This window comes from Sesamum indicum, linkage group LG6 (assembly GCF_000512975.1).
Source record: "Sesamum indicum cultivar Zhongzhi No. 13 linkage group LG6, S_indicum_v1.0, whole genome shotgun sequence".
NCBI classification, from domain to species: Eukaryota; Viridiplantae; Streptophyta; class Magnoliopsida; order Lamiales; family Pedaliaceae; genus Sesamum; species Sesamum indicum.
Window position 1 is genome coordinate 3,023,151 of NC_026150.1, and position 17,306 is coordinate 3,040,456.

The window sequence follows — 17,306 nt, forward strand, 5'->3', positions numbered from 1 at the left end:
AGCTCACAAATCTTCAAAGTCTTTATCTTAGTGTGAACTCCTTGTCTGGGGCAATTCCTTTAGAACTTGGATACAGTACTTCGCTGTCAGACATTGATTTGAGCAACAATTTGCTTGAAGGATCGCTGCCACCTTCCATCTGGAACCTCTGTGATCGCCTGATTTCGCTTCGGCTTCATGGTAACTCTATCTCTGGTTCTCTGCCTGAGCCTGCATTGCCTGATGCTACTTGCAAGAATTTGCAGTTTCTTGATCTAGGACAAAATAAATTTACTGGGAATTTTCCAGACTTCATTGTTGGGTTTCATGGGCTTAAACAGCTTGATCTTGGAGATAATATGTTTTCTGGTCTAATACCTCCGACTATAACTGAGCTGAAGTTGGAAAAATTGAATCTTTCTCATAATAACTTTACTGGGGTTTTGCCAAATTTCGGGGCATCAAACTTTGGTGTTGAGGTTTTTGAGGGAAATAGTCCTGGCCTCTGTGGACCACCTCTGAGGACTTGCAATGGTGGCTCTGGATTGAGTTCTGGCGCAGTAGCTGGTCTTGTTATTGGTCTGATGACGGGTGCTGTGGTCCTAGTCTCATTGCTGATTGGTTATTTCCAGGGGAAGAGGAAAAAGAATGTTGATGATGATGGAGAGGAGGAAGAGTTCGACGAAGGGAAGGATGAGGAAACCGGTGACGTTGGTGGTGGTGGTGATGGAAAATTCATTCTGTTTCAAGGTGGCGAGCATTTAACTTTAGAGGACGTGTTGAATGCCACAGGGCAAGTTATGGAGAAGACTAGTTATGGGACTGTATATAAGGCAAAACTGGCGGATGGAGGAACAATTGCTTTGAGGTTGTTCAAGGAGGGCAGTTGCAGAGATAGGATATCTTGTTTGCCAGTGATTAAGCAGCTAGGCCGCATTCGGCATGAGAATTTGATTCCATTGAGGGCTTTTTATCAGGGGAAAAGAGGGGAGAAGCTTCTCATCTATGACTATCTACCCAACAAAACTCTGTATGAGCTCTTACATGGTAAGTTATTTATATAGGGTCTCGATTTATACAGGTCCTTAGTATCTGTAACTGAAGGTGAACTATGAGCTTTGGGGAGATTCAATCTCTTTTCTACTTACCCTGGAATTGAAGTCCTGTTAAAGATCGGTAGTACTAAAGTTTACTGTGTTTGCGCAAGAAAACTACATAGATGGAATCGAAACAAGCAAAACTTTGTTGAGTGAACTTAAATTGACTTCGACAAACTCACAAGAGAAGGTAATTCTCCTGAAAGCTAATCGTAACAAATTTGATCAGTACTTAAGTCAATTCTAACATGGATAGGGAGTAATACCTGGTACCCTTAGGTCTGTTTCAAAACAGTGGCAACAGCGAAACCGATGAGCTATGTTCATCAGCTCACTTCGGTTTGAGTTTGAGTGTTCTGGAGCAATGAGTTGCATTTTTTGTTTGGTCAAAGTAATTTCTTTTCTGTTTCTTTTCAAGCATGGATATTATAGTACCTTAGTATGAGTTATCATTGTTATCCTCAATGGCATTGGTGATGAGTTCCACAAATAATTAATCTCCCAATGCAATAGTTGATAATATTATTCTGGAGCTAAGGTAAATACTATAGCTAATGAATGATTCTAACTCCCAACTGCTTATATTATCTGTCCTGCCTTATATGCAGAATCAAGAGAGGGGAAGCCAGTACTAAATTGGGCTAGGAGGCATAAGATTGCTTTGGGCATTGCCAGAGGACTAGCTCATCTTCATGGTCTGGAAACACCCATAACTCACGGGAACGTGAGATCGAAAACTGTTCTTGTAGACGACTTCTTTGTTGCGAGGCTTAATGAGTTTGGACTTGACAAGATTATGGTCCCAGTTGTGGCAGACGAAATAGTCGCATTTGCTAAAACGGAAGGTTATAAGGCACCAGAGCTCCAGCAAATGAAAAAATGCAATTCCAGGACCGATGTTTATGCATTTGGGATCCTATTACTGGAGATTTTGTTGGGGAAAAAGCCCGGTAAAAGTTCAAGGACCGGTGAGTTTGTTGACCTGCCTTCATTGGTCAAAGTGGCTGTTTTGGAGGAAACGACGATGGAGATTTTTGATGTGGAGCTCTTGAAGGGCATAAGGAATCCAATGGAAGAAGGGCTAGTTCAGATATTGAAGCTGGCAATGGGGTGCTGTGCCCCAGTGACCTCTGTTAGGCCGGCGATGGATGAGATTGTAAGGCAGCTGGAGGAGAATAGACCGAGGAATAGGTCTGCTCTGTACAGCCCGGCGGAAACTCGAAGTGGAAGTGTTACTCCTTTCTGAACTATTTCTTCTTTCACTGAATAGTGAATTTCATTAATTAAGGTATAATGTTCAGTTCTAGTAAGGTTGAAAAGGTAGATGGTTATGAGTTTCTTGTATTGGTTTTGAGTCTTTATTTCTTTCAAGAATGTGGACTCTAAGATTTTGCAATATATGATGTCAAAACATCGTATTGGGTAAAACTTTATCCATGATTCAGTTTCATGTGTAGTAATGGGCTCAAGTGTAATACAGAATAAAATTCAAATTACCACATTGATGAGGACAAAATCCGGCCAAGAATTGTGGCATCCAGGAACTACTGCCCTAAACTTTCAAAATGGATTTTCTACTGTGATTGATCTTGAGCTCGTCCCAAGCCCCTTTAATTACTGGCCCGGAAAGGGTATGAAACTGGTGTGCCTGTTCACATGTCTGCCCATCTTCTCGCAGGATTGTCACATGGGCTGCATGCTGATATTATTCTTGGTTCGTGCAGAACCCATAAAAATTTGAAGGAAAATAGAAAGAAAAAGATACTGCATTACTAATGGCAATGGGAGTATATTAACCGACAAAATTTGCAAAGAGATGACAAACGATAATTGCATTACAATATAATGATAACAGCATTTCTTGAAGCTACAGTTTTTTCATTGCATCTTTCTACCTAAGTACATACATAGACAGACTCGGACTAAAATGAGACATTGGTGAGAAGAGGGCCAAGAGATTTGACACTTAAACTGAGAGAGAGCAAACAGGATTCATCATGAGGGGAAGAAAAAATGAAATAACATGAACAACGCATCTGCGCCTGCTCCAAAGACCTTGTATATTTCGGTTTGAAGCAGGCCGAGGTTGATCGATGTAAGAATAAGACAAGGGGAGTAGTGAAACATTCAAATAAGAAACTGAAGGAGGATGGGTTAAAAATGACTAGATTTTGACTATACTGATAGAAGAATTTTAAGGGATTTGTAAAGAATATAATGTTGTTTTATTGATTTTGAATGATATTCTATAAATATTAGATGAGGTCATCATCAGCACTGGACGCCTTTGCGGCAATGAAGTACCCCAGCCTCAGCCGTGAGGGTTGCTACTAAGGAAGAGGATTTGGCTGCTAGACTTGAGGCCCTGGCGTAGTTGGCAGCTGCACCACGACCCGATGGGGTGAAATAGGCGCCGTTTAGCAGAAGATCACCCTCTGATCTCCAGTTCCAGCCCTTCCATCTATGGTCATCCGCATTCACTATTCGCTTTGTTATCTATAACAAGAATGTTTACACGTTAGGTAGGTGAAATCAGAGTAATGTTTGAAATCTGTGATAACTTTTTCCTTTTGTTTTAATCTGAAGACAAACCTCTTTAGCAAAAGGGTTATTTGGGGCAAGAAATCTGTTGCCTTGGCTGTTGATGGTGGGATTAGCACTGCCACCAATTGCATACATCCCCCATGAAGTGTAATCATTGTTTACCACATGGAAATACCCATGTCTACACCTGGAAATTTAAGATTCTTCATCCAGTTAACACATTTTAACAGTTGAAGCTCTAAATAATGTCAGTTCAATCGGAAAAGTGCTAAATTTCAGTTTTAGTCCCTGAAGTCCATCTTAGTAACGCATTCTGAATTTTCTATTATAAATTTCTTGTATTATACTTTATATATACATGTTACACATACAAAGTTAATTTGAATTTTACCCCAAGAAGAAACAAAGAAAATAAAAAAATGAGAGGACTCTGGTAATTTACCTAGGCATTCTTTGGGTTAGGCCCTCTCCGAAATGGTTGTAGGCAACAGTCACCTGCATAACCTTATCTCTCGAGTACGAATCACTGTGTCCCAATAACATAACCTGTTCACGAGTAACACACCAGAATATTCAATCTTCAAACTTATTTAATTCATCAGCTATAATTTTGAAACGGACATAGATAGAAACTGGAGAGAAATTTACCTCATTGTGATGACTGAAGTAATTGTTAGAAATGGTAATCGCAGTGGACCCCATGATAGCATCAATCAGCCCATCAGAACAGCTCGACAGCGAATTGTGATCAATCCAAATGTGACTCGACCCAAAAATCGAAATCCCATCGCCATCAGCCCTGGTCCTCCATCCGTAATGCGAAGGAGAACTCCGCACCATAGCGTTGCCCGTTGGCTTGCAATCGTGAATATGGAGCCCGTGGATGATAATATTCGTCACAAATTGAATGGTTAAGCATGCGCCATTGGCGATGTGGACATTGGCTCCGCGCCCGTCAATGGTCTTGAAGCTGTTCATGATTAGCTCTTGCTTTAGTGTGATAACCATGTCACGTTTGAAGACGATCCAGAGAGGCCGGTCCTGAATCACGGCGTGGCGGAGGGTGCCTGGTCGGGGGTTAACGGGGTCGTCATCGCTGGGGTCGGTGACTACGTAATATCTGCCATCTCTGCCGCCGACGGCGTTCCGGCCGAAGCCTATGGCGCAGTCAGCCAGGCGCCTGCGGTGGCGTATCCAGTTGCGATCGCACCGCCAGCAGTCATCTATGGGGTTTCCCGTTCCGCATGACAAGAATCCCAGCTTCCTTCTCTCCGTGCTGTTCCGGATGGTCCTGGATTTTATTAACCATTTTTTAAAATTCGGAATAAATCAATTTTGTAGTTTTTCAAGCAGTAACAGAGCAATGCAACTGCAAATATCAATACCTATCAAAGAGAAAATGTCATTGAATAATTTTTTAATAACTTACCCACCCGGATGGTGAAAGTTTATCTGTTTTTATCATGATTTTACAAATTATTTTCTATCTCATCTTATATACTAAACTAATCACAATAGTTATAACTTATATACTAATTTGTTTCTAAAAATAGAAAAAAAGGTGAATTAATTTTAATAAGAAAAGGGTAACACCACTCCCATTATGCTAAATCAAAGGTTACATCTTTCCATGTCGGATGTATGTAACTATTCATTTACCAACACTAAGCTATACTGTTTGGGTGGTTTCTACGCGGTGGCCAACTTTAATAGGGCCAAGTAAACGGCATCAACAATTCATTCGAAATGCAATGCAGTATGAGGAGTGGACCCGCCTACATACTACTTCAAGGAAATGGTGTGACAAAGTCCAAATCAATTAAGAAAGGGTAAATTAACAGCAACAGACATATACGGACCATACGGAAACTGCATCATCTCGTCAGTACAATAGACAGTTGGAAATAAATGTAGAATTGAATTGAAAGGCGTCGGTGGAGGACTAATCCTGAAGAGACAAGGGTCATTTATTTTGGTCATAGTCTCATGCTAGTGTCAGTACATCCAGCCATGCTAATCTGGTTTTTCTCGACCTTGCGCATTCTTGCCAGGCTGGGTCGGAGAAAGAACAAGATTTATGTGGCCTACCCCCATCCCCAAATCAGTAGAGTTTGGCAGAAACTATTCTGCATAATCGGTTGTACGAGAAATTCTAGTCTAAAATGGCCAAACAATCACATGGAGAGTGAATTTTGTTTTTAATTTAAAAAGAATGAATGATAACAGGACTAATGCCTTTTTACTTGCCATGTAATCAATTGAACTTTTGGCCAAACTGGTTTGGACTTGCAACACTCATCCAGCCCAACAACACAACTCTAGGTCGCAGTCACTTCTCTACTTAATAGTTTCACATCGATTCGAGACGGATGAAGAATTTCACTGCTAGAGTTAATTGTGGAGACAAATGGTACCACATAACTTATGCCATCGCATATGAAATCACAGAAAGAGACATCTGAGGGGTTGCAGGGTACAAGCATGATTTCACAAAAAGGAATTTGTAAAAGATTTTGGGGTAGGTAGGAAATGCCAGACATGAAAGGGACACTGTGGAAGAAGATGTAGAGATAGTGAGGGTTTGCTTTCAAGTTTCGGTACTTGTTTGTTACATCCAAAATGATCAATAATTGGAAACACATGATTTCTGGAGGAGAATTCGTATATGTTTAAATTAAGCGGTTGCAGCTTATTTTGCAGTTTTAGAACTGAGAAACCGAGTGAAAATTAATAACTGTTAGCAGTTACAAGGAGAAAGGGACTTACATATCAACCATGGCAGCGACAGCTTCCGGATCATCTACAGCATGTTCGTGCTTAAACTTAATATCTTGAGACCTGCAAATAGACGGAAATTGGTTAAAAATAATCAGGTGGGCGTACATACCCTAACTATTGCTCTTTATAGTAGCACGTAATCAAGCGTAATTAAATATTATCAATTTCTAAACAACATTAGGATATTCCTAGTTATTTTATTTTCTTCTACATATATTAAACAATTAATGAAGATTGGTGCTCAAGAAGACAATAACAACTAAAAAGGCTTATCAATTGGAAGATGGCAACTGGAGATCAGGGACTGAAGATGACAGATTCGAGAAATTCCGTTACTGCTATGAGCAGGTTCATTTTTTAGGTAGTTTCTACTCCTCGACTCAAAATCCACGAAATTCGGGTCATTACAGAAAAATCCAACATATCATCTCGAAGATTCATTTGAGCGGAGTGAAAAGCATATGCAGAACGGCATTGCGAAAATCCAACGGGGCCACTTTAGGCATATAAAGAGAAATTGTCATGCGAGTTGAATTAAATGGTGACCAGAGGATAAAAAGCAACTGTAACAGAATGATACAACAAACATTTCATGCATATCGGCATCCGTCGGTGCAGAAATAAGATGAATTATTGTCTACGGTTTAGATGATTCTGAAAATCCAAAAGAGAAGCTAGCTTCGGTTAATACTGAAACTGCAAGCAGAGTAGGTAACTAACCTATCCGGCATTGTTGAGTTTCTCAAGCTCTTCATTACCTTGCTCCCTTCAATACTGCATAAACACCATAACCAACCGTAAAAAAATAAGTTACTTACTCTCATGAATACAAACAGCTCCTAAACTCCAACGTAAAAGCAGAGGATTAATCTCGAGAAAGACAAATAAAAGAGATCACACTAAGTACCTTCCTCCGACGGCAATCGCCGCGCGGGGAGGCCCCCCTGCCACAAATGTACAAAACGCAATAGTTCTCAGAGACGCCGCCATTGATGCTTGCTAGCTGGTTTGGAATCCGAAATCTCTTCCTTAATTCTCTCTCTCTACACGAGTTTCTCTCACTGAAATCGCAATGCACCTATCTGTATACGTATAGATGAATGCAGAGACAATGGATGGAATGTGTGTAAATGGAAAGGCGCAAATCCTTTTTATAAAAGAAGAGGAGAGTCGAGTCCACGTGCAAAATGGTATTGCTCCATATTTTGCCTAACTTCATTAGACTTGGACTTAACCGTAGTTCGGTTAATTAGGTCATTATCCCACATTTTCTATTTCAATCTATATATATAATTTTAATTAAATAAAATAAACGACATAACTTATATATAAATAATATGCATATATTAAATAAAATAAATAATTTAAAATGAAAAATTCAATCTACAGTGCATAAAGTCATCAATTATTTCTGCATGTAAATTGCACTCATAGGTTAAATAAAAATTACAATTTATAATAATATTTAACTTGATCGGACTGAAAGAATTAAATAATTAGTTTACTATAATTATCATTTTTTAAAAAATGTACATCAATTACACGAAAAATACAACTATTTCAAATTTGGTCAAACTTTTCAGCAAAAAAACAAATAATATTCCTCTTTGTTTGTAGATGATACACCCATTATTAGATACAACAAACAATAAATAAAAAATTAGAAATCAGTCTTAATTTTTAGATATATTTAAGAAAATGATAAAAGAAGGGCAAATGAGCAGAAAATTATTTAATTAATTATATAATAAGTGTAATATAATTATTATCAAAAAAAATAATAATCAATTACATACCATATACATTTACACTCGTCATTTGATTGTCAGATTGTATACAATTAAATATAATTTATTACTTGAGAGAGAAAAAGAATGCACAATGCAAAATATAATAATGATTTCATGCGGTGGGAAGGAAAAAATTAGCGTCGAGCTACCTAATAAATAAAATTATCATTGCTAATTTACATTATTTAAATTCGTTAATAAGTAAATTTTTATTATTAAATTCATTAAACAAATAAATTATGTGGTTTGCAATTATGTAAGATGGAATTTAGGGGTGATGAAAAAAAATTAAAAGCACCCGAATCAAATTTTTTATTATTATTTATTTTTCAAACAGAAATTTTAAATTTAGAGTAAATTCGTACCGCGCTATTGATTTTGTTTTATTTTAGAACTTTAAAAAATCGCACCGCTAAATATATAATTAATTTTTAAATTACATATAATAATTCGATAAAATAATTAATTTTTTGGAAGAATTTCATATTCGAATTATATAATCCCAAAATTCATATATAATCAAAGATCAAATTATTAAGCTCATTTAATGATTGTCCAAAATTTTCATTCATTTTTTCTCCCCTATTTTTTTCTCCCTCTTTTCTCCTCTCTTCTCTCTCCGCTCTTTCTTTATTCTGTCTTTTATCTCTATTCTCTTTAAAATCGACTATCAACCTTTGTTGGATCAAGTGTTTTTTTTTTTTTTTTGCAAACACCGCCTAAGCGGGAATTTATTAACTATTAAAAAACAAAGTTCCTGTACAATTTTTTTTTTGTTACATACAGACGCTTGTTTCATGTCTTAATTTTTGTTAGTCTCAACGTCTTATTTTTGTTATATATATTGAAGCTGCCAAACCGCCCGAAACCACAACTTTAAATTTGGATTTAAAAGTGAAAATTAAAAAAAAAAATTTATAAAACCGTCGATATCAATTCAATTTGATAATAAATTTAAAAAAATCGAAACCGCACTGTTAGCATACCTAATGGAACTGTAGAAGCATCCTTATACAGAAGTAGAAACGTGTTTTCTTGAAATGTATACTTGACGCGAGACACATTTGGGGGACAACATAGTTAGCATCAATGTCGGGGGTGCACATAAAATCGTTACACTTCTTTCTTTTTCCGTATTTGTCAGACTGATTTCCAAAATGGTGAAAACCATTCCGTATTAATTGCAATTTTTAGATCTGTTCCAGTAATTAATAGTTCTTTGCAAATTCATACATTTTCTTATGAGCTTCTACTTTGATGGGGATTCCCTTCCAACCAATGGAAATGCAATACTGCATGCAGCATACGGACGTGATTAATGCTCTGTTGTATAAAGTATTGTTTATCTTGATCGAAATTTTATAAACTCGTCCTTCAAAATTACTGATTTATAGTTTGAATTCTTGATATTGCATAGAGTAACTTAATTTCATATATAATAATTATATACGTAAAATTTATATATATATATATTAAATAAACGCGATATATAATACTCTTTTATAGCAGAAAATCCCAATTGATCGAGATTTTTAGTCGAATCGGAATATTTCTTTCCTTATTTGTCATTATGTATAAAGAAGAATTAATTGAAGTCTAAAAGAAAAAATATATATATATCGAGGTTGATGTCCCACAATCAATAGATCGTAAGTTTCGAATCCTATTGATATTACGAATGTAGATATTTAGTCAACTTTTAGTTGTATTATAATTATTTATTTTGAATTTATTTATAAATTTTTAAAAATATTAACGGGTCGTGTATTAAATATAATAATAATATATAATTTAATTTAAAAATACCAATGTATTCTTAAAAAAAAAAAAATTGTCCAAATATAGCAAGTAGAGGTTGTTCCAACTCTTGCTAATCTTGGGGGTTTTCATTCACCAACCATTGTTTTATACATAGATTGCTTCACTTTGACCTATGTTTCAAACTTCAAAACCTAATTAGCATTTCATACCATCACTATAAGTACCTTAATTATAACCATCGCTCATAGATTAATACTACTCATCTAAAACTTTTCTAAATAAAATTATCAACTGTTAAATTACACTTATTAATTGAACTAAAAATCAAAATTTTAGATGCACTAGGCGTAAATATATGTTTCTTTCCCTTTCGTCAACGATTATTTCATCTAAAATTTTAGGCCGCTAAAAGAGAAAGTATTTAATATTTAATATCAGATTTATTTGAGCATAATATTGTATGAATAATTATTTCGAGAAAATGCAATCAACCCCCTTGTGATATCACAAATGAGCAAATGACCCCCTTATAAAAAATAAATAGAGATTTACCTCTCTGTATTTTTTAAAATACAACAATTTACCTCCCTATATTTTCTAAAATGAATCAATTTTACCTCTCTGTATAAAGAGGTAAATTGCTTCATTTTAAAAAGTATAGAGAAGTAAATTGCTATATTTTTTTTATAGGAGTGAAATTTGCTCATTTTCAATATCACTTGGGAGTAAATTGCTATTTACCCGTAATTATTTTATATATGTATGTATTTGGGTTGTAAATAGAGTTGGTTGCTGGAGGTTGCTCTTTTAATAATTTTGCCTAATTAAATTATTTGTTAGGCCAATGGGAGAAAATAATTAGTTGGAGAAAAACTAATTTTGCACGTAAAATAGTGAATTAAATTGCATGCTTAATTTTGTGCCAACTACAAGAAAATGAGTGGATGATATGGTGATGTAGGTTGAAATTGGGGAGATCAATGTGTCTACCAATCAAAGCTGTTGGGATCATAAATCATCTCCATCTTGATGCTACATTCCAACTAGCTTCAAATTCTCGAAAATTGGGACATTAGCCGTTTAACGAATAGTTCAATCTGTTCGTTTTTTTTTAGTTTTTATTTATTTATTTGTATTAAATTGATTAAAATGTTCTTGTAATTTATAATTATAATTTAACTTACTTTTCAGAAAAAAAATATTTAATTTTTTTTATTAATTAAGTGAACAAATTTTACTTTTATAATTTTTTAAATTTTTCGATCCACCCCATTTAACTTGGACCAATAAATAATAATAATTATTAAAAGGCCACAAAAGGGCTGGAGCTGCAACGTGCACTTAAAATAATTATGAAAAGCTCATGATTAGCGCTTTTAATTAAGTCCCTTTCAAAGCCAAGTTGGAAAATCGTCATTTTATTAGTGAGATTGACCAAAAAGCTAACGATGTCGTTTGACTCGACCATGATGAAAAATTCGTTAGGTTTTTCTAGATTCAATTGGTCAAAATTAATTCGATAATTCGCCAAACTAAGTGTACATTTATTTTGGGTTTGACTTGAACAACGTGCAGTAATTCAAACGTTGGTTAAATTTATTTAAAATATTTTGAGAAATTCATATGTTCTATAAGATTGTTTTAAAGTTTAGAGGTTAATTACACTTAGTTCTCATCTAAAAATACGAAATATAGTTTTTTTTTCAAAAATTATATTTATACCTCTTTCAAAAATTCACCGCTTACATCTGACTCTCTTTTGTTAAAGTTTAGAATAAATATGATGATGTTAAATAAATAAATAAATTTTAATTTTACCCCTCGTTTAATATTTTCATGTAATGATTTTGTACTTATAAGGAGAAAAAATAATGATGTTAAACTTCACTCCACATATACATATATATTTATATATATTATATTTATCTTTTTATAAGTACTTTTTATGGTGAAAATAAATTGTATGAAAAATAGTAAATTAGCAAAATACAAATTAAAAGTGAAAAAAAATGGTGTGTTTGAAAAAATAATTTAGTATTTGCAAGTCGTAGAATTTGGTAGGAAGTTGCTCATAACTTTTTGAGTAAATTGTCTTAATTTAAGCCGTTCAAAAATAAAATATTTTTAATTTGATAATAATTTATTTTAAACATTTAAAAACACCCCCTAAACCTAAAGTAAAAATGATAAAAGGACCCAAGAAAGAGAAAATTTAAAATAGGAGAAAAAATATTATTTCCGCTGCCGGGATTTGAACCCGGATACCAATTCCAGTAGGTATTTGCCAGCGCTACAGCGGAGTTTTTGTTACATTTCTCGCAAACAATAATACCTATTCTGTTTCTTACGGCACACATACTAATCTCAATTTGACTTACAAAAATGCCCTCTACAAAGTCTTATAGCATCTTCTATTCTAATTAATATATTCATACCGTGTATATAAAAATAACGTTAAAAATAAAAAATTTTAATATTTTATTAAATAATAAATATTTTGTAGATAGTTTATTTAATTTTAAATAGTATTAAAAATGTCAAACAAAACATATACTAATATCAAATTAATGAATGTAAAAGCCCTTCACATGCCCCATGTAAAACATATTCTAGTATGATTTTTATGTAGAATAGTAAGTATGCATGGGAAAACCCCAAACTCGTCCCAAGGAAGAAATATCATAATTACCTACACGCCCTTCCCAAAACTTTTGTGTTATTATAGATAGACACATTGTAGTTTGAAAAATTATATTTAGTATTCATGAATTTTGCTTTCGTTATAAATAAATCTCTATATTAGTGAAAATTTATCAAATTTGTTAATTTTTTAAAAATAAAAATCAGGATAAAAATCTATATTTTCCCCATGTTGATTTATTACTAATTTATTCAGGTCAAATAAATATTTTTATGATCAAATTATCATTATATATTTTCACATGTTAATGCATGTGAGAATGCATATCTTCACCATTACAAAGATAATTTAATTTGAAAAAAAAAATGTTTGACCTACAATAAGCTACCCAAGAGCAAATTTTATTTTTCATTCATTTTTTTCGTTATTATCCATTAATTCTGTGAATTTTGACTAACATAGAGATCTTTTTATTAGATAGAACTATAGAAGCAAACTTTTTCAAAATTACTAGATGTAATTTTTCAAACTACAAGAGATTTATATGTAATTACACTAAATTTCGGGAGAAAAGTATAATTATCCCAAAGAAGTATTTAAAATAGGAGAAAAAATTATTTTTCCGCTGCCGGGCTTCGAACCCGGATACCTCTCAATGGTATTTGCCAGTGCTACAGCGGAGTCTTTGACATCTTTTCCGCCAAAAAGTATTTATATTTTTTATCACAAGTTAGTCTTGGGCCAAGCCTCAGTGGTAGGCAAGATATGGGCCCATCTCTAATTGTTCGGGCTTTATTTGTCAAATGGGCCTCAGGTAATAAAACGACCCAAGCCCAAAACTGGTAGCAAAATGGAAATAAATGAGAAAAAAGGAGAGGAAAAATTAATTATCCGCTACCGGGGGATACCAAGACATTGAGGTATTTGCCAAGTGCTACAGCGGGTGGTCTGGCTAATGTTTAGCTTTCGAAGTTGTCAAACTATTGATATTAATATCAACTTAATATGAAAGTGAGCGCACTTCACATGCACCACGCTTTTATTCAAACACTTACTGGTCTTTATTTTCATCTCATATGGCTCCTCTTGATCCAACAGAACAACTCAAAAGATAAAAGATGTATCCACTCCTCTCATTTATACTGCAAGCGCGATTGCTATAATATATACTTCCTCGATCCTGCTGTTAGACTTCATCTTCTCTTCTTCTTTATTAAGATTGACTATCGAATAGAATAACATTCGAATTTAGAACCACCTAAAAAGAAATATTTATTATTTGATGCATATCCTAACATAAGAAGTCCAACGAGTTTCAGAAATTATGCAGAAGCTTTACAGACTTATTATGAAGCGGAATCAATAAAATGGGTAATCTTGAGCTTGTATCTAACTGTATAAAGGTAGGCGCAGATCGATGAATAGAAAATATTGTACGAGTATCTACAGGACCTAAATTATCAAAAGGCTCTTCAAAAACATTGAAAATTCGTCCCAGAGTCGCTCCACCAACCGAAACACTTAGAGGAGCGAAGCTCATGTAGAGGTACCTACAGCAAGATCTGTCATCTTGACAGAAATTCCTTTAAAATCGGGAACGTACCAGGGACCTCACATATACCTCTTCACCAAGGTCTACTTCCAAACCGGAGATTGGTTTGGCCTGACTAAAGAGATTCCTTTCAACTAACTCAAGCACTAAAGAGAGATGAAGCAGAATATCGATAGACAATAGACCAACAAACATCTTTCTAATATAAATGCTCTTTGACACACAGATTGAATCTTCTATCCCAAATCTTATTATATATAGTACATACATTCTGCATTTATACAAATTTTATTATTTAAAATGGAAAATTTTAATGAGCTTGACCCACAATGCTTTCAATTTTCAAAAAAACTGTCTCTTTATCAGAGAAAGATCTCAAGTACATATAGCAAGCATAAGTTGCTAAGTAGAGAAATTTTTTTACTCAAATATCGAGTCAAATCAATTATATATTTATTGTGTGATTGATCACTTTTCTTAAACTATATATTATTGTACTTGTTATATAATTGGTTCAAATTCATCCGGAATTAGAATGTAAAATTTTCGATAAGATCATAACCCCACTTCTCAATTTATTAAAAGAAATGCAAAAAATAGATGAATGGAACAAAACTGTATATGAGCTATGGCCGTGAAAACAAAAAGAACTCTGCCAATGCCGTACCCCTTAATGAATCAATGAGTGTTCTACAAATGAAGAGACAAATCAAGCTTTTGATCTTTGTGCCTCTCGCAATCCCCATGGCTATGGTTCTTGTACTCTTGTCCAACCTCATGGCTCGACCACTTGCCACGGTACAAATCAAGATTCTCGAAACGGGCCCCGCCGCTTGACCCGAGCCCCGCCGCTTGACCCGAAGCGGTCGACCATCTGCTGGCCCTGGAACTGGCACAGGCTGGCGCCATGGGCGTTGACATAAGCCCAAGGGCTGAAAACTCCGATGGGATAGTTGGGAGAGAAAAGCAACGGCGGTGGCGGCGGCGGTGGTGGGATGAGAGCGAAATCACAAGCCCTTTTGTTCTTTCTAGCTGCGCTCCTCTCTTTCTTGTGGGCATTTTGATGGCCGCCGAGAGCTTGTGAACTGTGGAACTTTCTTGAACAGTATAGACATGGGAAAGATTTAGCTGTATCTTGTGCTTTGTTTGGCGATCCATGACTTAAATGCTCACCCTCCATTGTTGAACAACGTAAAAACTTTCTTCAAGAACACAAACTGTTTGAGACGAGTAGACAGAAATGTAATAAAATTTCACAGGGTTTCTTTCAAGTGAGGCTTTTTTCCGTTTGTGGGGTGGTGGGGTGGTGGGGTGGGGTGGGGTATATAAGTTTGAAACATATGAAGAGATGTGTATGTGTGGGATTTATATAAAAAAGAGTGCATGCAAGAGGGTGTATGTGTATGGGCTTGGGAGCAGTAAGAGATAAGAGAAAGATAGGTTTGTGAAGAGTGAGGGGTGCCTGCAAAGAGAGTGATTGGTGAGAAGTGTATAATAGTAGTTGATTGGGAAATGGAATCCATCCATTTCTGACAGTAATGGACACAACCAGCACCAGCACCAGCACCAGCTAGTAGTCTGCTTTCCTTTTGCAGGCAGCCAACTTTTTTAACTCTACTTTTTGAGTTTCTTTTTGGTTCACTTCTTTGTTTTATCTTCTTCTTCTCTCAATATAAAGAGTTTTGTGTATCTAAATTCCATGGATAATTGTGCTTCCTCTGCAGAGTCAAGTGGTGATGTCCAATGGAACAGTAACTTGCATACTTGCACTAGAAAATATCCCAAACCATCATGGAGTAACGATCCGTATAATAATTCTCTTTAAACATAAATGTACAAATTTTTAATCACTATGAAATATTCAATCTAAACAACAGCTGCTATAACTCAAATGTTGTATGTATGTATGTACTCAATAATTCGGTCAGTTATCGTGCATAATAGACCAAAGTATCGTTTATAATTAAGTCATGAATTTACCATCTGACCTTACAATCCATCTCACGTAAAAATAAGGTACATTACGCCAGTCTGACTAGCATAGCACCTCGATGTGAGAGTTGTATTGATGAATAGAACAATCAAAGATGTGGTGGGAGACAAATTCAATTTGAATGAATGGGAAATAGACAGTGAGATGAGAAAAGGTGAGTGAAGTGGAGTAGGGGTATTGGTGGGGGAGAGAGGTGTGTTCTCATTCCCATATATAAATTGCAGAAGAGCAGATTGGCCTATCCCTCAACTTCCCTTTTTTCTATCTCCTCTGCTTTTTACAATAAATAGTGAGTGAGTGAGTGTGTGTGTGTGTGATGAGGGATGGGCAGCACTTTCATCTTCATCTGACTCCCCACCGCCAACTCCCCAACTCCAAGTTGTTTACCTTTTCCCCAAATTTGGCATCTTCCTATGTATGTATGTATGTATGTAGCTCATCTGTCCACCACAGACATACTTAAACAACAAAGGACTGCCTTTGTCAGTGTTTGCACAATTCCTTCCCTCTGGAAATGTTGTTGCATTTTGATCATCCACTCCCTTCTCACCACCAAAATAATAGGACACGCAACTGGTTTAAACATTAACATGTTTATGATTGTCATCATTTCATTTTTTTCTTTTCTTTTTTATTTGTTCTTTTTAGGAATAATTACACTCTTATTTCTTGAAATTTAGTGTAATTACACGTAAATTTCTTGTGGTTAAAAAATTACATCTAATATCCATAATATTTTCTACCATCTAAAAAATATCGAGTGCAAATCGATTTTTGCACTCGATTGACTTATTATTGATTTGTTGCAACTCAAACAAATTAACTTTTCTTATAATAATAAAGATATACCTCATCACATGCATTATCGTAGAAAGATGTACAAGAATAACTTGATCATAGAAAAATTTATTGACTTGCAATAAATTATCAATAAATCAATTAAAAGTAAATATAAATTTTTATCTAATTTTTTGTTAGTATCATCAAATTTTATACATTTTGACTAGTGAGGAACTTAGACGGAATAAACTTCACATGTGCTAGATATAATTTATAAGACCAAAAAAAATCTATATATAATTACATCAAATTTTAGAAAATATATTATAATTATCTTATTTTTCTAACACACCCAAATTTGAATACAAGAATAAAGAAATGCATCTTCAGA

At 34.8% G+C, this 17,306-nt stretch overlaps 3 protein-coding genes across 3 annotated transcripts in view; 1 reads left to right on the forward strand and 2 right to left on the reverse strand.

The window, feature by feature from the left end:
- The window catches only part of LOC105163498 (putative kinase-like protein TMKL1), a 3,787-nt gene extending 620 nt beyond the window's left edge, over nt 1-3,167 (forward strand). The window contains 2 exon segments of the mRNA XM_011081862.2: nt 1-1,026; nt 1,685-3,167. The exon segment at nt 1-1,026 is cut by the window's left edge and continues 11 nt beyond it. Of these exon segments, the coding sequence (XP_011080164.1) occupies nt 1-1,026; nt 1,685-2,322 (1,664 nt within the window). The 3' untranslated portion in view covers nt 2,323-3,167.
- LOC105163500 (probable pectate lyase 8) lies at nt 2,894-7,323 on the reverse strand. Its single transcript, XM_011081864.2, has 7 exons — nt 7,306-7,323; nt 7,119-7,172; nt 6,387-6,458; nt 4,269-4,911; nt 4,063-4,166; nt 3,669-3,807; nt 2,894-3,572 (listed from the first exon to the last, which is right to left on the reverse strand). Exons 2-7 carry the CDS (start codon nt 7,151-7,153, stop codon nt 3,348-3,350), a joined length of 1,218 nt encoding a protein of 405 aa, XP_011080166.1. The 5' UTR covers nt 7,154-7,172; nt 7,306-7,323; the 3' UTR covers nt 2,894-3,347.
- On the reverse strand, nt 14,948-15,322 carry LOC105163595 (zinc finger protein GIS3). The gene has a single exon (XM_011082008.1). It carries the CDS (start codon nt 15,320-15,322, stop codon nt 14,948-14,950), a length of 375 nt encoding a protein of 124 aa, XP_011080310.1.